Source organism: Diadema antillarum, unplaced genomic scaffold (assembly GCF_040938485.1).
Source record: "Diadema antillarum isolate AM-2024a unplaced genomic scaffold, OU_Dant_1.0 scf00000064, whole genome shotgun sequence".
Classification (NCBI taxonomy): Eukaryota; Metazoa; Echinodermata; class Echinoidea; order Diadematoida; family Diadematidae; genus Diadema; species Diadema antillarum.
In genome coordinates this window covers 1,517,638-1,543,738 of record NW_027270953.1, presented here as the reverse complement: position 1 = coordinate 1,543,738, position 26,101 = coordinate 1,517,638, and the positions used below count along the sequence as shown (strand labels likewise).

Below are 26,101 nucleotides of genomic sequence, written 5' to 3'. Positions count from 1 at the left end.
ACAAAAATTTATGAAGGGCAAAAGATGGCAAGTTTTAAACAATATGTTTTGTTCCCAGAATATTTCTTCTACAAGGTTTGAAGGTTTATTGCTCATGTTTGAAAATCCCAGCTGATATGCTCTGGGTTAGCTAGACATCAATGGCTCTTAAATCATATCCTACTTCATGTATCTCCTCATCATGATGAATAAGAGCAAAAGTTTAGGAATGAGTATTACAATTTTGAAGATCAAACTGTGTGACACTCAAAACTGTGTAGCAGCAGAAATTTAGTTAAAGTCATCATATTTCCTTTGAAATTATAAACAGCAGTGCACTTGGGACTAAGCAGTTGATACACTTTCAATATTGTTTTGAGATAAAATCTGTTCACAGTGCTTTCCCCTTCAAAAATAGAAAGCAAAATCAAACACAGAAAGGCTTCTTCCATATTGTCAAAAAACTGATCTCTACAAAAGACACTTAAAATTTTGTGCTGACAATTCTCTTTACTCAGAGCTGATAAAACATGCAGAATAACCTCTGATTTTTCTCTTTTTGTGAGAAATGAAATGACAGATACATGATACTCTGACAACCGAAGCCTATTGATCTATGTCACCATTTCAGTGTCATATTTTGGAATACTGAGAGGAAGATAGAGGTAGAACACACACAGCTAATCCCTGAACCTTAACAAGAAGCTGATCTTTCTCAAAATGTCACAGGAAAGGCTTAGAAGGGAAGGTGACAACCACGGAAATAAATACATTGTACGTTTTTGATAAATTTCAAAAGGATACAAAGATAATAATGATCACAATGGCTTGAAACTAACACCATCAACTATGCTACATCCTGCTGTGGTGTTCCAAATTACATAATCATGATAATGATAATAATAATGAGCATAATAAACAACAATTAGATAGAGCTTGATACTGGCATTTCTAAGCACATTAATACCCCCCCCCCCCGAAAAAAAAAGACAACAACAACAACAACCCACAAACAAACACAAACTTGCAACCTACACAGGCAATCTCTAGAAGAATTTTTGAGTTTTCATATCTCTGTCTGTCAGTCAGTTAGTCAGTCAGTCTCTCTCCCTCACTCTCTCTTGTGTTCTACTTCTGCAGATATAACCCTATGCTTCCCAGCACGAATAATTGGCCATTATATTGTCAGGTTAGAATGAGAAGGGCACTATTAAAGTTGCCACTAAAGCCATAGTGTTTGAGGCACCTTATTAACGCCCATATCATTCTCAGCCGATGAAGTGTTGCCTACACTGCTACACCAAGCTTGCGAACATTCATTTCACTTTTAAAAGAAACAGCGAAGGGGGGGGGGGGGGAACACATTTTCTTTTCCCAACGATCTCTTATCCTTGGTCACCTTGCAAGGACCGGTCGGTGTATATGTCGCCTGCACTTCCAGACTGAGATGCGCCACAGGATGGGAGCCATGAGCAGGCTGAGAGTGGTTACACTTAACACCAGCAGGTACACCTTGATGAGAAAAGGAGAAAGGAAGCATTAAGTGGAGAGTTTTTAAAGGTACAAAAAGACAATCTTAACCCTCTGCATGTCATATTAATTACCTGTCCACAAGTCAGTGTGTCAAATTTATGCATATTTGACTCAATGGCACAGACAGTGTTAAAAGCCCAGGGAACCAAACTGACTCTACAACTTTCTAGTATTTTGCTCTGCTAATTCTTCTAAGACATAATGATTAAATCAATAATGATACCGACACTGATAATACTGATGATGATAATGTTGGTAATGAAGATGATAATGAAAATAATCATAATCATAGCAGAAATCCTACGATAGACATAATAACAGCTACAATAGCAACAATCATGAAAATACAAACAAACATCATCACCTTTACAAGATCAAATTGTGAAGCTTTGTTTCTGTATTTCTCTCCAAACAACTCCACATTACGGAAATATATTCTTGAGCTGTACAAGTGCGAAGCCCTGACACCCATGGGTGTTTCATAAAGGAATAGATCAGTTGATAGAAAGATACTTTGCAAGAATATGTATCTCACCAGACATACCTCATGTCGTCAGCCTTCACATAATGGACATACAAGCCAGTATAACATGACTTTTTATTGCCAAATCAATCCTCCTATTATTAAAGCAAAATCAAATAAACTGTGAAATCTACAAGCTCGTGAAGAATATCTTGTATAACCAAGGAAACTGATTTCATCCTATTTAAAAGGGAACATTCCGACCAATTTGTGTTTGTTGTCTTCAAAACAGGCATCATAACTTTCATTTATAACCACTACTTAATTATTTTCAGCATACACCTTGTAGTTGTCTCTAAAAAACATTCTTTTGGTGCACCTCTTGAGACAGCATTTTCTCAAACAACAGAAATAATTTATCAATCTTTATGTTATCACTGTCTTAAACAGCGATCACCACAACTTCGGATGTGATCAGTACCAGTAGCCACTGTTGTGATCGGCATTTACATAATCACTCTCTTTCAGCATACCTCTCGCGACAGAATGCCCAGTCTCCGTGCCCGGCTGCCCAGGACGAACGAGAACTCACTGACCTGGGCCAGGCCTGATGCTACGACCCACTTGATGTGTCTGCTGCTCAGTGGAAGCAGGATGCCCAGCACAAACACACCTGTCAAAAACTGGAGACAAAATGACAGTTATTATCAACAGGTGGTATTACTCAATACTCTGCATGTCGGGTGATATTCACAAAAAACATTACCTTGCAATGAAATTGCCTGCTGAAGCACAAATACATCTCAAAGGTGGAAAATTGACCTCAATCTTTTCCCTTAAAGAGGAAAAATACATATTTCTCATTGACTTTCCCTTCACTTGTCATCATCAGTGAATTCCCAAGACATGCATTATTTGACAAGGAAGTGATGAAATCTAGCTCTATCAGACGAACTTATGGCAGAGACACATGACAGCATTCCTTGACTTTAATCTTCTTCTCTTTGAATGCTACAAAAATATATTCTGATCATGTGAAAAGATGTTAATCAGTCAAAAATATATTTTAAAGCTAGTATGCCTTTAGCTTATGATCACACAGAAGACAGCACTGAAGAAAGTTGCCCTGCAATTACTGTTTTTCACCAGAACAAACTGAAACAAGATTAACCATGAAGATTTTGATAACTGATTTTTCTTACCTTTAATATGACAACAACAAACGTGAGACTCAGCAGAATCGTCAGCTCATAAGCCACAAAGGTTGGGAATATATGAAGTCCTGGTGGTAGAAACAGAAGAGGCAAGAAAAAAAAATTGAGGTCAGTCGTACTCAACATGCCCGAAAGCTACCAATTAACAAAATGCACTGTTGTGACAAGAAAACACAAGGACACTTGCCCTTTTCTGTACTAGGATGTAACATGCTCACCTAAGGAAAAAAAAAATTAATTAGAGGTGGTTCAAAGATCAAGCATGTATTTGTGTAGATTCCATTACCAGAGTGAGAGAAGCAAAAAATCTTACATCCTGGTAAATCTGCTAATTCAGCAAACAATTTTAAGAATTCATTCAACACATACTCTCCCTTGGTCTTAGTCATGAGTGGTTCACCATGCATTCTTTGTACCTTGCAAAAACACTGATAAATTTGTGCTATATAGGGCAGATCTCACTTGTGAATCTCCAATAATGATGAAACACAGCAATAATACTGTGAACAACAACGGTCAGAAAAACTAAATTTCTCACTGAAAAGAGGTAACTTACCTATTGAGGCGAAAAATAAACATGCAAATATATCTCTGACTGGGTCGACCAGTTGATTAAGTTCTTCTATCTGTGAGTGGCCCAACGTGCTGAGCATGGCGCCAGCCAAAAAGCAACCCAGCTCCATTGACAAGCCAAATGCATCCGTGAACTAAAATGAGACGAGATTAGGATCATTATTACATCAGCAAGAGTAGCAAAACTATGCTATAATAAAGTCATCTAATGTGTAATTCTCATTATATGATATTTTGGTGTAAGAGTATCTTGATCACTATCACATTGCTATTCCTTACGATCTTGCCAGAAAGCAACTGTCTGTTACTTTTTTCGTCATCATCGTTGACATTTTGCAGATATGAGGTCTTGTCGCCCAAGCCACAATATCCATCATTCAAACCCAAAATGATATTCACTGAGTTAGCATCACCATAGTTACAATCACCACAACCATCTGTAAATTTTGTCATTGTGTCAGTTTCAACATCATCATCCCCCTTCATCGGCTTTAAATCATAGTTACTGAGTCTTATCATTATCATCGTCACCATTATCGTCCTGATCATCATAACATCATTACTATCAAGATTATCCTCAGATCCTGATTATAAAGGTTGTCATCATCATAATTACCATTATCATCATCATCATCATCATCAACATCATCATTTCATGATTACTAACATGATTACCATCAAATCCTAACTATTAAGGTGGCTATCATCAGTATCATCATCAGAAACATCACCAACATACTGTAAAACGAGGAATGTTCGCATGCATTTTAATTTCGTGAATTTCGCAAGCGGCAACATTCGTGAAATTAAAATGCATGCGAAAGTCCTTGCCTACACAATATGCATTGGGTGCCAATGGTAAGTCGTGAAAATTTCATGCTACAAGAAAGGCCATCAGCTCCAATTCGCAAAATTTTCATGCCGCGAATTTATCATATTTTACAGTAATCGTCCTTTCATTATTATTATCATGATTACCCTCAAATCCTGATTATCAAGGCAGTCATCATCATTATCACCATCATCACAAATATTATCAACATAATAATCATCACCATCATCATCATCATTATTACTATCACAACCATCCTCATATTCCAATTATTAAGGTTGTCAGCATCATCGCATTCACAACCATCATTTCATTCACATTACTCACTTCCATACCATCGTCATTAAATCTCTACCACTATCAATTACGCTGTCTTGCAGTCTTCAACATCACCATAATCTTGATTACTGGTAAATACCATCATTGGCATCAATCATCACGATCACTTAATTACCTTCTAAAGAGACATTGACAGGTATGTGGCCAGAGAATTCCCTCAGAATCATTAAAAACATCTACACAAACACTTACAAACACACAGACACAGACACAGACACAGACACACACACACAACCTGCAGGGTCTTTTTCCCTGATTGCTTCTGAACAAAGAACGATCAATCAACCCTAGGGGGGATGAAGTTTGAACACGTCACGACAGACCTTGCATGCTCTCAACTGAATTAAAAATATCCAATCATAATATGCCCATAAACAAGAATTGATCTACATAATGCATCTTTTATGTAACACAGTCTTATGGACCTGGCTAGAAGCTTGGATAAATAACAGCCTCGATGAGATTCCTGATTAAGTGAGTTGTCAATGTTTAAAAAACATATACCCACCCCCCCCCCCCCCCAAACACAAACACAAATTTAGAGGCATGAATTATATCCTCCTGTAAAATGCACCTGTCTGCACTGTAGATGTATTTCCACTATCCCAAAACTTGAAATGTCTTCTTCCTCCCCATATCCTCCTCAAAAAAAAAATATAAAGGATTCAAAATTACACACAAATAAACAAGAAACAAACAAAACAACTACAAAATGCAGGCATTGTCAACAATATATCTGACAATTCATGCAGATTGTCTTTTTGTTGGTTTGTTTATTCATTTTGTTTCGTTGTTTATTTTTTTGTTACAGTATGAAAAACAAAACACAGTGACATGGATTGTACGTGTATACAAATGTATTCAGAATTATTTCATTTTCATTCATTCAACCATTGCACTCAGTGGTCCAAATTCATGAAGGTGGTCTGAATTTAGACCATGGTTTAAAGTTAGTCCACAGACTAAAATAAGCGTGACATAGACGTACCTTTGACATGCACGTATCAAAATGTGTTTTGATTTTGGGCCAATAGGATACATAAGACTACAAAAGAAAGAGAGAAAAACTGTAGAACAAGGAATGTTCGCATGCATTTTAATTTCACAAATTTCGCCAGAGCCAAGATTCATCAAATTAAAATGTATGAGAAAGTTCGTGTCTACACTCCATGTACATACATCAAATGCCAGAGGCAATTCTTAAATATTTCTGCCGTGAAAAAGGCTGTCAATTCCAATTCGCGAAAATTCCATGCTGCGAAAATACCTTGCTTGCTTTACAGTACCGGTAGTCTTGATGACCAGACTCACCATCAAGAGGATGAAGACACAAGAGAGAGTGACCAGCAGCAGAATCTCTTTGTTGCCTTCTTGTTTCAGCCGGTTGAAGACGACAGGAACCACCAGTTTGCTGAAGGTGTACGTTAGCAGGATGATGCTGCCCATGGCTAACACACACACAAGAACATGAAAGGTGAGCAAATTTCAGTCCAAATTTGTTTTAGCATTTCAACAAATTCTTCACCAGAAATGTCATTTGCGGAACTAAAAGCTGACAATTTGTTTTGTAAACATGAATGTGGATGTACTAACAAAAGTGCACTATTTGCACATGAAGGTATACACAAAAATTGCAACATGTGTATGTATATAAAGAACAGTTTAATCACTGTATACACAACTACTCTCCATTGTGTTACAGGATCATGCAAAACTAACAACTTTGAAATATACGATGCTTGCCACATATGAATTCTTTATGAATTTATTCACCACTCATCAAGTAAAGGAGGACATTTTTGATCAATTAGATACCCAAGAGGCATATTGTTTCTTTTGGCATGAATAACAAGTGCATAAATTGGGGGCTTGGAAATTGAAAAACATGAAACAGTGAAAATACATGTTAGATTGTCTGTACAGTCTCCATCCAATACAATTGATTTCTGCTTATATACAGTGTAAGCATGTTGATATGAGGCAGAAGTCTATATGGACTAGATGTCATACAAGGAGCAAAAATCAATATTATTTTCCCAGCTGTTTTTCTGACCATGAAATGTAAATATTCATGCTAGCCTATCAGCTGATAAATACTGATTGCTTAATGCACATGACGCACACTGCTCCAGGTTTACATATCGGGCATACAGGTTTTCCTATAACTGGATTTGAATAGACAACAACATATGTTCAGTGAAGCAGAGCTTAAGTTTTAATCAATATAAGACTGCAATGACGATAATAACAGTAATGCCTTTTCCCCCCCACAGAAGAATCGTCAGTGTTATGATTAACAACAGATATTGCATGGAAATATGCAAATTAGGCTTAGGTTAGGGGCAGGTGCAGTCCAATGTCTTTTGCCAATCACATTAGCTGTTTAGTAGTGATTGACAAATGATGTCATCCCAAGAACCTTGGTTTGGAAGCTTAATTGCGGGTGAATCCAAGCAATCTGCAGAAAACTAGCAGAGAAATTATAATCAAAACATGTGACACATACAAATGTAGTTACCTGTTCTTTTGGCTGCATAGGTGATGATGAGGGTATTGTAAATCAACACTAGTCTGCATGCATTTGTATTGCATTGGTCTTTTAAGTCCACTGCACACTACACGATCAGACCGGTCATATGATCAGTTGCACGACTTAACACTGCACACTACACGATCAGACTACACAGCCAGGCTTACGACCGTTCTGGCTTCAGCACATTATATTGACAGCCCATGACCAGATGTAAAAATCTGGTGTCAAATCTCTACGACTGGCACTCAGACCCAGTCGCATGACTGGAAACTGGCAAGGCTGGTGACGTCAAGCTTCGCGTCTTGAGGTCGTATGACTGGTAAATCGTGGCAAAGTCGTGTAGTGTGTGGCGGCCTTACGGTTGAGTGCTGACACATTATTGCTGCACAGTATGGTCACAGTGTGTGCTATTCAGTTTAAAATAGGAGGAAGGTAGACTCACCCAGGACAAGCCACATGACCAAGCCTAGTATCGCCGTCAGACTGGACATCACTGATGTCTTGCCAGCGTCGTCAGGGAGGGCGTTCTCCGCGTTGGCAAGCGTCGGGAGGATAGCAACCAGGAGGCCCAGCTGAACATCCTGCATCACCAGGATACCGAGCAACGTGTGGCCGTACTCAAAGTCTGGCAGCTCTGAGGGATGGAATGGGTGGGGCAGGTTGGGACAAGTGAAAAGCATAAACATACTACTGTGGTAGAGTCATAAATGCACTTCTACTGCAAACTCTTCTACTTGTATTTGATTCCGTACAGACTGCACAGATGCCATGACAAATGGCTTGATTTCAAGACTCTGTAGATATGACTCTAGGGAATGTCCCATGGATAGGACATAAAATGGAGGTCCCGTGTGTGAGAGAGTCACAACTCATGCTTGTAAAAGATCCCGCTTCATTCATTCATCGCAAAGAGCAGGGTGTTTAACCCGGTGAAGTGGTCCCGCCTCACATCCAACTGGACCCCATGGAAGACTAGCTTAGCATAGCTGAATATGAGCTATCCAGCCATTTTCTCAGATGGAAAATGAACAAACAAACAAACAAACTCAATGCTAGCTACTAATGGTGAAGATAAGATAATATGAGTGTATAGAGGAGAAGTTGTAGGTCTTTGTAGTTGCTGTATTCTCAACAACAAACAAACAAACAAACAAACAAACAAACAAACAAACAAACAAAGGAACTCCACAAATGGAAGAGTTGCAAGAAGATACACTTCATGTTTACAATTTGCAGAAATGTGATGTGACTGTCCAATACCAATTTTGCAAAACACATATTCAACATTTAAAGGGAATGGCTAGTAACTGATCAGTGGGAATCAGTGGGAATGCTGGGGGATGATTGTTCCAATCCTTGTGGGATTCATTTAAAAGTACATTATATATCTATTGTTGTGTGAAAATTATTTGCTTCAGAATGGTCTCATATTCAAGTAATGTGCAGTTTAATGTTTCCAGGTTAGCATGCCTGTACAGTGACGGGGCATTAAACTGCACATTACTTGAATATGAGACCGATCTGAAGCAAATAATTTTCACACAACAGTAGATATATAATGTACTCTTAAATGAATCCCACAAGAATTGGAACAATCACCCCCCAGTATTCCCACTGATTCCCACTGACCAGTTACTACCCATCCCCTTTAAATTCAATAACTTCCTAATTTTTGGATTATGGGGAATCTTCAGTTTTTTGTTTTTGTTTTTGTTTTTTGCTGTGTGTTATTTTGCATTATAAAGCCAATTTGTCTAAGGAGCAGAGTGTTCCTTTAATGTATCAACAACTGTCATGAGAGCAATCCCTTTACCCATTGAGGACAGTTTGATTTTGCTACAACTCGCATTTCCCACACACGCTTACCTGAGTATACTCGGGACTTGTCCTCAATGGGTTGAGGGTGCTGACAACTGTCATTACAGCACATCTGACTGTACATGTCTACACTACACACCACTCACCAACGTCCTTCTCCTTGCGGCCCGTGCTGGTGCTGAGAAACTTGACCACCAGCGGTGTGCTGGACAGTGAGAGGCAGGCAGCGATGAAGGCGCTCTGGCGCGGGATGATGTGAAGGGCGGAGCCAAACAGGATGCCGTAGACGATCATGAGGACGCTCATCGCAATGCTGCCGGTCAGCGCGACTCGCCACACCTGAAGAAAAAAAATATATCACAAAAAACAATTCATGGTGTGACTAATTGGTTTGAAATATGCCTCTGCATCTTAAAGTGGATAAGATTCATAGAGCACTGCATATGTGGTACATTTTGCAGAATTTCTACTTTTAGTAGTAGTAGTAGTAGTAGTAGTAGTAGTAGTAGTAGTAGTGGTAGTAGTAGTAGTAATAGTAGTAGTACAACGTGTAGTAGTGGTAGTAGTGATAACAATAGTGGTAATATCACAAAAAACAATTCATGGTGTGACTAATTGGTTTGAAATATGCCTCTGCATCTTAAAGTGGATAAGATTCATAGAGCACTGCATATGTGGTACATTTTGCAGAATTTCTACTTTTAGTAGTAGTAGTAGTAGTAGTAGTAGTAGTAGTAGTAGTAGTGGTAGTAGTAGTAGTAATAGTAGTAGTACAACGTGTAGTAGTGGTAGTAGTGATAACAATAGTGGTAATTATAATAATGAATACGTAACAATGATAGATACTGTAAAACATGATATTTTCGTGGCATGAAGTTTTCGCAAATTGGAGCCGACGGCCTTTTTCGCAGAACGAAATTTTCACGAGGTGCCTCTAACATTCAATGCATATAGTGTAGACAAGAACTTTCGCATGCATTATAATTTCCCGAATCTTGGCTCTCGCGAAATTTGCGAAATTAAAATGCACACATTTCACAGTACATTGAGACATGAAAATTGAGGCAAACAAAATTTATGCATAGTCACTTCAAACAGACTCCAGCACAGAAAATCTATGAAAACTTAAAAATGTGCGCAGATGTACAAACCTTCTTGATTTTCTCGGGAGAAAATTCAAGTCCTACTGAGAAGAGAATAAAGAAGGATCCAAACTCAGCCAAGCTTTCTACCTGTACTACAGCCTGTGGTAAAAGAAATACGAAGTCAGAGAAACAAAAGATCAACTGAATAATGTATGACATATATTTTGCAGTCAGGTGCTAACAACACAAAAAAATATTTAGTCTGATCCGGACATGAATGCAACATGCACATGTATATAACATGCACATATATATAACATGTACATGCACTGGTAAGCAGTACACAGTACATGAACAAGGTACTTGATCATACAATTTATTAGCACTAAGATTTAACTGGCCTACGGTGTAAGTAGATGCCAACACTTCTAAGTTCTCTGTCCATTACTGTACTCCATGATTGTGAATTTAACCCCCAGCAAAATTGTATGGAAAGTCCTGATTAACAAAAAATTGGCACTGCTATTATAAGGGATGGCTAGTAACTGACCAGTGGGAATCAGTGGGAATGCTGGGGGTTGATTGTTCCAATCCTTGTGGGATTCATTTAAGAGTACATTACATATCTACTGTTGTGTGAAAATTAATTGCTTCAGAAGGGTCTAGGGCAGTTACCCCCTGGGCAATTACCCCAGACCCTTCCCCTGGCCCTAATCCTAATCCTGAACCCAATCCTAACCCTAACCCAAACTGCTACCCCTAAACCTAAACCCAACCCTAAACTTTACTCTAACCTTACCACTAACCAGTATTTAGCTGGGGGTAATTGCCCTCTGGGGGTAATTGCCTGGATACGCTTCAGAAAAGTCTCATATTCAAGTAATGTGCAGTTCAATGTTTCCAGGTTAGCATGCCTGTACAGTGTCGGGGCGATCGTTAACGGCCGCGACCAGTCTGAAGCAAATAATTTTCACACAACAATAGATATATAATGTACTCTTAAATGAATCCCACAAGGACTGGAACAATCATCCCCCAGCATTCCCACTGATTCCCACTGATCAGTTACTAACCATCCCCTTTAAATAGTGTATGTAGTAGTAACATGGTCACTGGTTCAGCATCCAAGATTGCAAATGTCATGGTGTGGTTGTAATCTTCTATATAGTAAAAGAAAGTTTCCCAAAGTTGTGGAAAAAATAAAAGAACCAAATTACAATGGCATCCAGGAGACCACAATGAAAAATCATATCGCCACATGGAGCAAATATTAAAACACATTTGTATGTGCACGCAATTGCCAAAATATCAAACAAATACCACTTTGTCCACGGTTCAAATCACACAAAACAAAACAAGTGCACGTCGAATGAACCTCATTAATAGCAACAAATCTTTCTGAGAGGCAAATTGCTACTTGATTTGTTTAAAAAAAAAAAGGAGATATCTTTGCTACTTAAAGCTACAATAACTAGCTCAGTCAATACATTATTGACTGAGCAAGCAACAATGCAAACATCTGTGTCACACTGTAAATATCACAGTTCAATGCTAACGTGTCATTACGGTAGGTTTCATTTCATAAGCACCACATCCATGAAGAAGACAGAGATTTAACAAAGATCTAAAGGCACACACACTGACAGAATTGAACTTTGACCCACCACTTCCCAGAAACCAGATTCCTGTGGTTTTGGTGCTGTATTTGTTTTATAACAATTATCATTATTTACTGCAAGTATTTCATAAGGTAGACTAAAAACTTCTCTTTCATGCGAGCCCTAGTTTGGATATATGTACCATCACAATCTTTCTGACTAAAAATATAAGAAAAAGAACACCTGCTGTATGTTTACTGGCTTAAATGAACAGGAATTCAAATTGAACTAGAAAAGCACTCTGAGAGTGCAGACCTCTACCAAGCAGGTTCTATTAACCACTGATCTTGTTCTTCCACAGAGATCAGTGATTTCCACTCATACATGCATGCTGAAAATAGCCCACTTTCCCAATATAGAAGCCTTTGTTACGTCATCATCCCTAAGCTACGCAGTGCGCCTTGCCCTAGCAGAAACGAGAGCACGCACTTTGGTGCACGTATGAAAACCTCGAAAATGTGCAGCTTGAACTCCCAAATTCGTTGACCCTACCTGCTAAAATATTGAAAATCCTTCATAAAATTCATACAAAATTTCTGGAATACTACCAAATTTTAATCATCTGTTCCTTGTGTTGTTCTCAACATTTCCTGCAAGTTTCATGCAAATCCGTTCACTACTTCTTGAATTATTTTGCATACGGACAAACAAACAAACGGTTAAATGAAAACATAACCTCCTCCCTTGGCGGAGGTAACAATTTCTTCTTTTCCTCCTTTGCCCTAAATCTCTCTATCTCTCTCTTTACTCCATACCTTGATGACATTGCAGCCATCTGATCCCAGGATGACCCCTGTCATGATGTAACCAAACATGGCAGGGAATCCCATGGAGCTGCTGATCCAGCCGAGCACTGAGGCGAGTATCACCATCAGAATGATGTCCTGGGAACAAGATGACAAGATGTGTTTCACCCCACCAATTAATTCATCATGTACAATAGCAATGGATTTTGAGACACAGATCTGGGTGCAATTTCATAAACAAAGATTTGCTAAGATAGCATAGCAACTCTTGCTGCAATAGCAGATGTCATGTCAATGACAAGAATCCTGCTTCCTAATTGGCTGTTGCTACGGAAGATGCTATTCAAGCAACAGTTGCTATCCTAACATCTTTCATGAAATTGGACCCTGATGTACATTAATAACATTAATCAGCAAAGGAAACCATTGTCACATAGAAACCATTGTCATATGTTAAGTTGAGGGGACCCTGCCATATACAGTGCACTCCCTTTATAACGAACACGATAGCGAAACTCCGGTTACGATGAAGTAAAATTCTGGCCGCAACATTATTTGCTCAATGTTTTTGATTGTTTACTCATTTGGTTATAACGAAATTTTGATAAAATGAAAGCAAACTGCCGGTCCTGAGGACTTCGTGATAACGGGAGTCCACTGTAGTGGAGAAAACTCTATGGCTGAATCAAGCACTTTCATCGGTCAAAGTAAGTACCTGAATTAATCAGTGACTGGATCCTTCAGTAGGAGTGGTGCGCAGGTTAGGCTTTCTCCCAGTCACAAAGAATTATCAGAATCACCTCAAAAGGCTCACACTCCCATGAGACTGGCTACAGCTTTCTAGCTTTTTACTCACGTCTGTCAGTGCTAACAGCAGTGGGAGGGGCTTTGATCAGTATGTTGTTGTTTTGGTTTTGATAGTGTGTATCACTCAGGATTGAGTATTTATGCCAAATGAGTATTTAAGCCAAATGAGTACTTACGCCAAATGAGTAACGTTACGCCAAATGAGTATTTACGCCAAATGAGTATTTACCCTAAATCACTAATGTGCAGGTTAGTCTTTATCCCAGTCACATATAATTATCGAAATCACCTCAAAAGGCTCACACACCCATGTGTCTCACTATAGCTTTCTAGCTCTTTACTCAAACCTGTCACTGCTAACAGCAGTGGGAAAGGCTTTGATCAGTATGAGTTGTGGGCAGGTTAGTCTTTATCCCAGCCACGAATAATTATCACAATCACCTCCAAAGTGCCTGGCTACAGCTTTCTAGCTCTTCACTCATGTTTGTCAGTGCTAACAGCAGTGAGAGGGGCTTTGTAAAGAGGCTAGGATTACGGAGGAATTTCTCTCACCCTGATAAAGTGGTGATCCTCCAGGGGTACTGTGGTGTCCTTGGGCTTGGTCAGGATGTACTGATTGTTGCTGGCGTCGATCAGCAGGCTCATTCCCGGCTGCACCTCACGCTTCTTCACATTGTTGGAGTTGTTGAAGTTGGCGAGGATCTCGTCGATCCGAACCACAGCCTCAATCTGAGATCCCTTGGCCTGGGTTGATCATGGAGAGTGGAAATAATAATCCTCATCATCTTCATCATCATATGTTGCCCATAGAAGTAGCAGTCTATGATAAACACTGTTCTTTATTATCATCAAAGAATGGTAATGATAACAATGACAATGATGATGATACAATGTAATTACAACAGTTGTAATCATAATCAAAACACTGAAAACAAGAGACCCGCGGGTCTAGCGCTCACCTGAGTATCGCAAGTTCACCTTTCACGCAGTCACTAATCTAAATTATTCACAGCTCTACCAAAATTTGACCAGGCATTCTCAAGTAGAAGATGAAAATGTACAATAAGGGCCCAATTTTTTTAAGATTCCTTAATTTGGGGGGATTGGGGCCCCCTGGGGCCCTCTGGGTGGGGCATGGTGCCCATTTTGATAAATTGAGATCCTGACCCCCTAGGGATGCTACCTGCCAAGTTTGACAAAAATCCATCATGAGGTTTTCACGAAGAAGATGAAAATGTACAATTCAGGCCCCCATTTGGACCCTTCCAACCACCCCCCCCCCCACCCCCAAGAGGGGCACCCCTGGATCTCCTATGAACAAACTTGAAACTACAGTCATTAATGTACTCACTCATAGTATTATCTCAGCTCTATAACTTCTAATTCTAGAGAAGATTTTTAAAGATTCCTTCATTTTGGGGGTTTGGGCCCCCTGGGGGCCCCCTGGGTGGGGCATGGTGCCCATTTTAACAAATTGAGATCCTAACCCCCTAGGGATGCTACCTGCCAAGTTTGGTGAAAATGGGTCATGGGGTTCTCAAGAAGAAGATAAAAATGTACAATTTAGGCCCCATTAGGACCCCTCCTCACCCCCCTCCCCTGGGTCCCAAGGGGGGCACCCCTGATTCTGCCATGAACAAACTTGAAACTACAGTCATCAATGTACTAACTCATAGTATTAACTTAGCTCTATCACTTCTGGTTCTAGAGAAGAAGATTTTTGCGGATTCCTTAATTTTGGGGGGTTTGGGCCCCCTGGGGGCCCCCTGGGTGGGGCATGGTGCCCATTTTAACAAATTGAGTTCCTAACCCCCTAGGGATGCTACCTGCCAAGTTTGGTGAAAATGGGTCATGGGGTTCTCAAGAAGAAGATGAAAATGTACAATTTAGGCCTCATTAAAACCCTTCCCCACCCCCCTCCCCTGGGTCCCAAGGGGGGCACCCCTGATTCTGCCATGAACAAACTTGAAACTACAGTCATCAATGTACTAACTCATAGTATTAACTTAGCTCTATCACTTCCGGTTCTAGAGAAGAAGATTTTTACAGATTCCTTAATTTTGGGGGGTTTGGGCCCCCCTGGGGGCCCCCTGGGTGGGGCATGGTGCCCATTTTAACAAATTGAGTTCCTAACCCCCTAGGGATGCTACCTGCCAAGTTTGATGAAAATCGGTCTTGGGGTTTTCAAGAAGAAGATGAAAATGTAAAAAGTTTACGCATGACGCACGACGCACGACGCACGACGGACGCCGGACGACGCACGACGGACGCCGGATGAAGGGCGATCGCAATAGCTCACTTGAGCCTTTGGCTCAGGTGAGCTAATAAAAGATACTAAATCACAAGGAAAATTACACGAAAGTTTGTTCATTGTTCTTACGTTACTACCATAGCAATCAAATGTCATAAGCATATGTTTGCAGTTTGCCCCCAAACTGGAAATGATAGTCGATCTGTTCACAGTTTTTCCATAGATAAATACTTCAGCCTCATTCATATCAATTCACGAAGCTTGAATAAGAACTTTGAATCAATCGAAACGCTCTTAAACTCTCTTCACCATTTTGCCTTTTCCGTAATAGGAATTTCTGAAACTTGGTTGCATTATGTCTCCCCAAATATGTTTAGTATTCAAAATTATGATATGATTCGTGCAGATAGAAGGACTGGAAGAGGAGGTGGAGTAGCCTTGTATATACATAATCAACTTCGTTACAAACTCCGACCTGACTTATCCATAAATGGTGTTGAAAGCTTATTCGTCGAAATTATAAATGATAAAACTAAAAATATTATTATAGGTATTATTTATAGACCACCAAATAACGAAATAGATTTATTTCTAGACAGCATTGAAATTTTTTCAAATACAATTATTCATGAAAATAAAAGTTTGTTTTTAATGGGGGATTACAATATTGATTTACTAAGTACGACAAACCATAATTCTTCTAGATTTCATAACACATTATCATTAAGTAGTCTTTATCCTCACATTAATAAGCCTACGAGAATCTGTAACACCACGTCAACTGAGACTTTAATCGACAACATTTTCTCTAATATTATTGATAAAAATTATACTAATGGCATACTTTATTCAGATATATCTGATCATCTTCCCATATTTACCATTCACGAGCAGATTGGAAACGTTCAACCAAAACAAAAATGCTATAGAACGCGAAGAAAAGAATCTCACGAAAATATTAATTCATTAATATCTGATTTATCACGCGAACAATGGCAAGATGTGACTTCGGTCAATGACGCGAATCTATCTTACGAAATGTTTTTGCATAAATTTCTTTATTATTATAATAATCGTATTCCCTTAGTTAATAAGAACAATCGCGCAAAAATAAAACAACCATGGATTACCAAAGGGCTAATGCGTTCTATACTCACCCGTAATCGCTTATATAAAATGTCCTTACGTAAACCAACACCACAGAACAAAGCAAAATACAGAACATATCGAAATACATTAACCACATTAATCCGGGCATCTCGAAAGCGATATTATTCAGACATATTAGAATCAAATAAGGACAGTAAAACCAAACTGTGGCGAACTATCAATGATCTTATTAAGAATAAAAAGAAAGAACTCCCGACCGTTATTTCCGAAAATGACCAAGATGTTAACGACCCTGAAATCATTGCAAATTGTTTTAATAAGTTCTTTACCAACATAGGCCCCAATCTCGCCTCAACAATACTTCCAAACGCTGGAAATTTTACAGATTACCTTCCTGAAAGTAATAATAATTCTTTATTTTTTACTCCCACGAATGAAAATGAAATACTGAATATTGTTCGATCTTTTAAGTCGAGTAGATCATGTGGCCACGATGGATTAAGTATGCACTTACTAAAACAAATAATATATTTTTTAGTAACCCCCATAGTACATATCTGTAACTTATCATTATCTACTGGGATCTTCCCAAATTCTTTAAAGATTGCGAAAGTAATCCCTATTCACAAAAAAGATGATGCGTCCCAAATAAAGAATTATCGTCCAATTTCATTATTGCCCGTTATTTCCAAAATCCTTGAAAAGATTGCACATGAACGTTTGTATAAGTTTCTAGTTGATAACCACATTTTAAATCCTAACCAATTTGGTTTTCGAAAAGGTTTTTCTACAGATTTTGCAATCATTCAAACTTGTGACAAAATTATCGATTCTATTGCGAACAAACAGCACGTGATAGGAGTTTTTATGGACCTGAGCAAGGCCTTTGATACAATAGACCATGGAATTTTATTAAAAAAGCTACATAATTATGGCATAAGAGGAATAGTTCTTTCCTGGTTCCGAGATTATTTATCCCAACGTCAGCAATACGTAGCATTTCATTCAAGTACCTCGTTTAAGTCATATATTACTTGCGGTGTACCACAGGGATCCATTTTAGGACCTCTACTTTTTCTTATATATATTAACGATATTATAAATTCCTCAACCCTTCTCACCTATGTATTATTCGCGGACGATACCAGTGTCTTCTACTCTCACAACTGTTTAAACACACTAGTGGATATACTTAATTCTGAGTTTGCAAAAATTTCTACATGGTTTAAATGCAATAAATTATCACTAAATATAGATAAAACGTGTTTCATAAACTTCAATACTTCACATTTGCAACCGATAATGCCTAATAACATTATTATTGATGGTATGCCCATTATTGGAAAAAAATCAACCAAGTTCTTAGGGGTAACCCTTGACTCCAATTTAAATTGGAATAACCACATTGATAATATAACCACATTAATATCTAAAGTCATTGGAATACTTCGGAGATTAAAATATTTTGTAACGGAAAAAGTACTCATTATGTTATACAATGCATTAATCTTACCGTATATTAATTATTGTAATGTTGTCTGGGGAAACTGTAATAAAACCAAAGTAAATGTTATTTTTCTTTTACAGAAAAAGGCAATAAGAATATGTACTAACTCACATTATTTAGAACATACTGATCCATTATTCCTTAGATTAAAAGTTCTTAAAGTTGACGATATACACAAATTTCAAACAGCAATATTTATGTTCAAATACACGCAAAATCTACTCCCACTCTTCCACAACGCATTTTCCCTTAACAGGGATGTCCATGCTTACCCCACGCGCCATCGTAATGATTTCCATTTGAATAACCCTAAACTCCTATTAGCTCAAAAATCAATTCGGCATAACGGGCCTGATATTTGGAATTCACTCCCTCTCCACATAAAACAGTGCACATCTCTCTATTCCTTTAAGGCAAATACAAAGAAATATTTCTTGGCACAATATCATACGGTACAGTAATCATTAAACATGTACCTCTTATACTCAACAACAAGGCAATATTTTGGTCCACCCCCTTTTCCCTTTCTCTTACTTTGCTGCTTGACCCTTCGCCCATATTATAACATATTCAATCATTTTCTTAGAAGTGCTGACCATCAACACTTTCGCGCTTCATCACCTGCACACGCACTCACAGGCACCACTCCTGTTTACCAAGTAATTGTATAAAACTGGATTTACACGCATTTTAACATGGCCCATCCGTATTAGTGTTCAAGTACTACAATAAAAAATGGTAATTTAACTCTGGCTGTCCGTCTGTTCAAGCACGGCTTATAACGGCGGCCCTCTGCATTATATGTATATATTATATATTGTACTGTGAATCAAGTCATTATTGGCCATATAAACATTTTGTATGTTATTTAACGTTTCATTTGTCTTTATATACAAAATATGACTTACTATGTAATATGTCAATAATTTTCAGAATTGTATTTGTGTAATTGAACCTGCCTTTGTTATTTTTGTATTCTGAAAGAAAATATGAAATGCAGAAAATAAAATCTTTTCAAACAAAAAAACAATATGACTATCATCTTTATAATCTTTGTGATGTCTCAGACCACTTCTTTCACAATCACTACCATACTCTATATACTACAACATGATATCATGAATAATAGAAATACAGTAACTAAAGATAAGACAGAATAATGCCTCCGGCACCCTTTAGGCGGAGGCATAAAAAGAAACAAAAGGATGAAAATGACAATTTTATGATTGGCACCTTTACAGCATTTTGTTTCACAATGATTGCTTATATATAAGACAACCCATTTCAACCTACATAAGCACCGCTAATGCACATTCTCAGGGGACCAATATGTGCTTGGTTTCAAGAAAGCAACATATCCCATTTAAAGGGGATGGCTAGTAACTGATCAGTGGGAATGCTGGGGGATGACTGTTCCAATCCTTGTGGGATTCATTTAAGAGTATATCATACATCTATTGTTGTGTGAAAATTATTTGCTTCAGAGTGGTCTCATATTCAAGTAATGTGCAGTTCAATGTTTCCGCTCCGACACCTTACAGACATATTATGTGGTTGATCGACCAATCAGTAAAACAGAATCCACCATCACTAAATGATGAAAACAAAGATGTCACCTCAAGAGGGCACACTCACCATCTTACTCTTGTCGAAGGCATGTTCCTCGATGCCAACCTCCAGCTTGTCTGCCGCCTCGGCCACCTCCTGTAGGATCTCATCCAGGATGGTCTCTACCTTGGTGTGGTTGCCGTGGGCGTAGTTCACGTGCTGGATGTGCTCCTGTAGCGCCATCTGCTTGCGCTCTACGGCCAGCAGGTCGTTGAACTCCTGCTCCTCCTTCAGTGTGGCCTCCCGCAGGGCCTCAAGGCGCAGCCGGCTACTCTCCTTCATGTTGAGGATATCCTTGTAGTTGCCCTGTGGGGAGAAGGGAGAAGGGGGAGGGTGGAAGCACAGATGGAACAGCAAATTTAGCATCTGATTAGATTAAACACATGGTCTACAATTAATGCGCTACAAGGTAATCTCCAACGTTAAGTATTAAAGCCGTTAAGTAATTCTGTGTTTGTTCTGTCTTGAGTATTCACTGTTAGCTGCTACATGAGCCTATCACTCATTACGAAGACAATGTTGAATCATTAAATGTGTACAGGTATTTGCAGTGATTGTTGCTACCGATTTAAAGGATGAGAAAATGTGAATTGCTTAGCCCACTGCAGACTAGTCCCGAGGCAGGTGTTTGTGGGAAATGCATGTTATACATCATGTAGCAAAATCAGTTCGTCTTCAACGGGTTAACAGTGTCCTGAAACTACTGATCCAGGAAGAGGAGACAGACTCTCTTTTGGTATTCATTCATGATCAGAACACTCAATTTTGTGTTTGGTCGATACATCAGTGGTTATTGCTGGCAGCTGTAAAAACTAGAAATATCACTTAAGGTGATTAATACCCCCGCCCCGTGACGACAGTCTTACCCAAGGAATGATCTTTCCTTGATCTTCTGCCATTTAAATGCCGTTACCATGGCAACGCAGCTTCCAACACGTCCGAAAAATATGTCTTGCACATCTTCCCACCAAGACTATTGTGTGTGCCACATTTCATAAGCTTTTGTCAAAAACTGAGGAAGTAGTTCAATCCACAAGATCTTTCCTTGATCTTCCGCCATTAATATGCCGTTACCATGGCAACGCAGCTTCCGACACGTCCAAAAAATGTGTCTTGCACATCTTCCCACCAAGACCAATGTGTGTGCCACATTTCATGAGCTTCAGTCGAATACAGAGGAAGTAGTTCAATCCGCAAGATCTTTCCTTGATCTTCTGCCATTTATATGCCGTTACCATGGCAACGCAGCTTCCGACACGTCCGAAAAATATGTCTTCCACATCTTCCCACCAAGATCAAGGTGTGTGCCACATTTCATAAGCTTTGGTCAAAAAACTGAGGAAGTAGTTAAATCCGCAAGATCTTTTCTTGATCTTCTGCCATTAATATGCCGTTACCATGGCAACGTACTTTCTGGTACTGTCAAAAAATGCGTCTTGCACATCTACAACCAAAGGCACACATCTGTACCAAGTTTCATGGAAATTGGGCAAAAACTGAGGAAGTAGTTTGCAACACAAAATTTTCCATCATTTTGGCTCATAATATGTGAGCTGTTACCATGGCAACATACTTTTTGTCACTGTCAAGAAATGTGTCATGCTGACCTATATCCTAAGACAAACATTAAATATGAATTCCATGAGAATTGGAAGAACACTGATGAAGCAGTTTTGCCATGAAGCATTTTGCCCTATATTTTACCAATAACATGCCGTTACCATGGCAACGCACTTTTTGCCACTGCGGAAATATGTGTCTTGCACATTAACATATTCAGATGAACATCTGTACCTAATTTCATAAAAATTGATCAAAAACTGTGGGAAGAGTTCGCGACGCAAGATTTGTACCCATTTTTGCCCATAATATGCCGTTACCATGGCAACGTACTTTTGGGTACTGTCAAAAAATATGTCTTGCACATCTACAACCCAAGGCACACATCTGTGCCAAGTTTTATCGGAATCGGTTGAAAACTGAGGAAGTAGTTCGCGACGCAAGATTTGCAACGGACCGACCGCCCGACCGCCCGACCGACCGCCCGACCGACTGCCCGACCGACCGCCCGACCGTCCGCTGATTCCTATATACCCCCTTCAAACTTCGTTTGGCGGGGGTATAATGAGCCAAATATCTTGTAAACTTCCAATTTCTTGCTCTGTGTAATGAGTATTGCCAACATTCAAGGCAAACCCGGACAAGCATGTTGCTCGAACTCATACAAATTTTCATAAACTCAAATTTGATACACAGCACACATATTGTTCATGCCTTTGGCACACACAACATATTTGTACTGTGTGTGTATCTTCAGACAATAAAAGATAATAGAATGGTCACATGTATGTATAGGAAGAAGTACAATAGACCCTTACAGGATGTACCTGAGACAGGAAACAGATCCACTGTAGAGATTGGGGGAAAAAAATCCACATCCAGGACTTTTTACCAAACAAGAACAAAAATGATCTCCTTGTGACATTTCTGACAAGAGAAATTAGTCATCCCTACAACAAGCAACTCGGGTGAACATGAAAAATGAAAATGTGATTAACTCAACAATAGCAAGCTTTAGATCTGCTACGAGCACGCTAAGACGACGGTTGCATTGACCCGTTTTTCTCTCTCCCTGCCTCATGTTGCAAAGTAGCTTAATAGGTTTCGGGAAGACATAGCCTAAAAAAGGAAAATAGCGCCCCCATTTATCGTTTGTGGCTAGCTGATGGCATAATGGCATCAAGTAGCTCTCTGCGTTGTGAAAATGAGCGGACACTAAAATGTCCCAGAACAGTCTCGAATGAAAACTCGGATGACATGAGTTTGCTTTTGATAAGTGGTCTTGCGCACGCACAAAACAGTTTTTTTTCCTTCTTTCCATTTGCATTGCAGATCTAAAGCTCCCTAATCACATCGGATGAACTTCTTGAACCTTCATGCACTTAAGTATGCAACAGACCACTTCTATGTAAAACCGGAGGGGGGGGGGGGGGGGATAAGGTTGCCTGTTTATGAAAGTACTTAACTTTCCAGAAGGAATTCAAGATAACTCACTACATGTGTCATGCTTCTCCACAACAGGGTGTAAAATTTTTTTCAGTCATGTTTACAGCTTGGTAATTACACCTCCAAGTGAAATCATGTTACTCTTGCCAGGCCCTTCTGGAGGAAACTTCAAATTTTGAAAAAATTTTTCTCAAGGCCAAAGTGACATGTTTTTGCATCATGAGCTGCTGGCGTCTGGCAGCTTATTAATGGTGACTGTTGAATTTATGTGATGGAATATTCTGTGTAAGTTTTGCTGATCTACTCGCCAACATATTTTAGCTACAGTACAGTGTATGTTCACTGTCAACATAAAAGAAAGAAAGTGTCAGTTTCTGTGCTTTTCAGAACAAAAAGATGAGTTTTATGGTAGGTATGTTGTAAGTTGTCAAGGGTGAGAGAGTCATTGAAAATATGACTAGAAGTTTGGTATGCTAATTGTGCTCACAGCTGCAGATACTTTTACAGCAAGAAAAAAAAAAGAAAAAGATAATTAGCTACAGAGGCAGACTTTAACAGGGCTCTCAGGTACATGCATTACAGAGCTGTAGATTATTCTCTGGACTCATACACTTGTATCACACACACCAGTCGCAGACACCATAATACATGTCAGCCTATACACATGCGCATATATGAAGATTACTGACAGAGAGTAAACACGCAAATAAGTGTGGCCACAAAAATCTCAGCTATCATCATGTGTAGTGTGGTGGCAGTATCTTCTATCCATACGAGTCAATTGGAAATTCTTCCTACTATCTGGGGCATGAAAAAAACTGATGCAAATATCTTGCTTTATCAGAGATACAACGTATCGGTACCTGTTTTGAGATTCAGTGTTGACTCTTCAAGTGTGGTTGCAGAGGGTGACAATTCATAAACAAAATGAGCCCCCAACAAAGAAGATGAATGTACTCTCTTTTTAAAACGACGATGCCTTCGTAACTTTCAATATATTATGATGAATAAAAGCCCTGCTTGTACAACAGAACCACCCAAAATGGGTGAAACACTTGTATGACAGAGCATCAAGTTTCAACTTAAAGGACACTTGTGTGGGGTGTGACTGCTAAAACATACAAGAAGCTTAAAGGACAGGGGTGAGCTGATGCAATTTCAACACCAATCTATCAAATCTGGGACACCGTTAAACCTATCTCGTGCTTCATGATTTGCATGACCCTCTATTCTTCACATTGATATGTGAATAATTCTTGGTGGGGGGGGGGGGGGGGGGAGGGGGAGCATGATTTTGACTAATGTGAAGCCTCAAAGAATCTAGCCAGATGCCAGAAAGCCAACCTCGTAAACAGCATTGCCATACATGTAGAAATCTATGTGTAGCAATATCATTTGGGGAAAACTGCACTTTCCATGAAACATGCAGATTACTGTAAAACATAATATACTCGTGGCACGAAATTTTCGCGAATTGGAGCCAACGGCCTTTTCCATGGCATGAAATTGCCACTGGTGTTCAATGCGTATCGTGTAAACAAGAAATTTTGTGTGCATTTTAATTTCGTGAATCATGGTGCTCGCGAAATTCGCGAAATTCAAATGTACGCGAACATCCCTCGTTTTACAGTAGTTTGGACCGAAAACAGTACAAACCACTTTAATAAAAAAAAGAGAAAAAAATGGCAGTTGGCATCTCTGCAGATAGATTATTTGATTGACGAGTTACCTTTAGTACCCTCTGGAGTCCATTGATGGCCATAAAGATCTCATTCTCACTCTCGTTGATCTCCCGCTGAAAGATCTGGAACGTGTGCACCTGGAAGGCCTTCTCCTCTCCAGGGATCTTGGGATTGTCCTCCACGTTGGCAATGGTTTGGTTCAGCTTCTCCATGACGCGCCGCTTGGCCTGCACCAGAGATACAACCTTCTGGCAGGAACCGGGCAGCCAGTAGTTCTCCTGTGGCCCACCGAGGGCGCCTTTCCCACCCTTGGTCTCCGCCCCTTCCTTGGCCTTCACCTTCAGTGCCTCCTTGTAGGCCTTTGGGTGGGCTGCATCAGATGTCACTATCCAGAGAGCAAGGAGAAGTAGGACCATGGAGATCCTCTGGAAATGGATGAAACCATTCCTGCAGCCCCTAGAGAGAGTTTCCATGGTTACTGATGGACTTCCTTTGGTCATGGCTACCTCACAAAGCTTTGGAAGCTCATCTGGATAGTGCTGTAACACTCAGTGTTCTGGATGTGTTCACGTCTTTTGGTTGTGTTGACACACATGTCATACTTCATGAACGTTTTGATACTAGACACACTGATGAGTCGCAGGAACTGTATTTTCTAGCATCAGGTATGGTCACTATGATCTGGTCCAAGGGACCACAGGCTGTCTGCAACAGAAGAAAAGGGCAACATACAGACAATAGATAATTTGTTTCTCTTCAAAACAATGGGTGTTAGGAAAATATTTGCTAGAATTGATTGGTGATATGTTTGACTAAAAACTCTGGGTCATAAATTGTCATATTTGCAGTTGCGAGGCCCTCTGATAGTCATTGATTGATCAGTAAAAACATTAAACAATATCGTAAATACATGTAACCCTAAAAGGCACAGTAAGCACACATCGATACACATTTGTATGTCTAGGAATAGAAACATTCAGACTAAAAATTTTCAGCATTCCTAAGGTAAACACAGACTGTACTGCCTATTTTTTCCAGTCACACACTGTAACAGCGAATGTTGACTATAAACAATGGACCCACTAAACAGAAGTGTCGAAAGCCTGAAAGAGTGCATAGTTTCGTGAATGAAATTTGTTCAGCATTTTTAAGTAGTGTATATAAACCATACATTTTGTAGAGGTCCTATTTTCATGAATTTCAAGTTGACTGATATATGTATGAAATTAAAGAACTAAGTCATCACCCAAGGTGAGAAATCTTTTATCTGGCTTTTTGTAAAAATTGTGATACCTTGAATACTAGTACTTTTTTCTCATTCTGTGGCTGTGGTTCTGAGTGACACACTGACCACTAA

At 39.3% G+C, this 26,101-nt stretch overlaps 1 protein-coding gene across 1 annotated transcript; it reads right to left on the bottom strand.

The window, feature by feature from the left end:
• Positions 1 to 1,374: 1,374 nt before the first annotated feature.
• LOC139716331 (transmembrane and coiled-coil domain-containing protein 3-like) lies at positions 1,375 to 25,423 on the bottom strand. The gene is made up of 13 exons (XM_071627884.1): positions 24,792 to 25,423; positions 20,084 to 20,362; positions 14,133 to 14,324; positions 12,783 to 12,911; positions 10,436 to 10,528; positions 9,431 to 9,623; positions 9,300 to 9,332; positions 7,909 to 8,103; positions 6,245 to 6,381; positions 3,746 to 3,896; positions 3,178 to 3,257; positions 2,509 to 2,658; positions 1,375 to 1,491 (listed from the first exon to the last, which is right to left on the bottom strand). Exons 1-13 carry the CDS (start codon positions 25,242 to 25,244, stop codon positions 1,375 to 1,377), a joined length of 2,202 nt encoding a protein of 733 aa, XP_071483985.1. The 5' UTR covers positions 25,245 to 25,423.
• Between the last annotated feature and the right edge of the window lie 678 nt (positions 25,424 to 26,101).

Bases quoted from the DNA above. Each gene is read 5' to 3' on its own strand.
- LOC139716331 (XM_071627884.1), bottom strand. From the start codon at position 25,244: ATGACCAAAGGAAGTCCATCAGTAACCATGGAAACTCTCTCTAGGGGC. The intron at 20,363-24,791 runs GTAACTCGTCAA...TTCTCCCCACAG, and splicing joins GACTCCAGAGGGTACTAAAG to GGCAACTACAAGGATATCCT. The intron at 6,382-7,908 runs GTGAGTCTACCT...TGTGTGTGTTAG, and splicing joins GGTCATGTGGCTTGTCCTGG to CCATGGGCAGCATCATCCTG.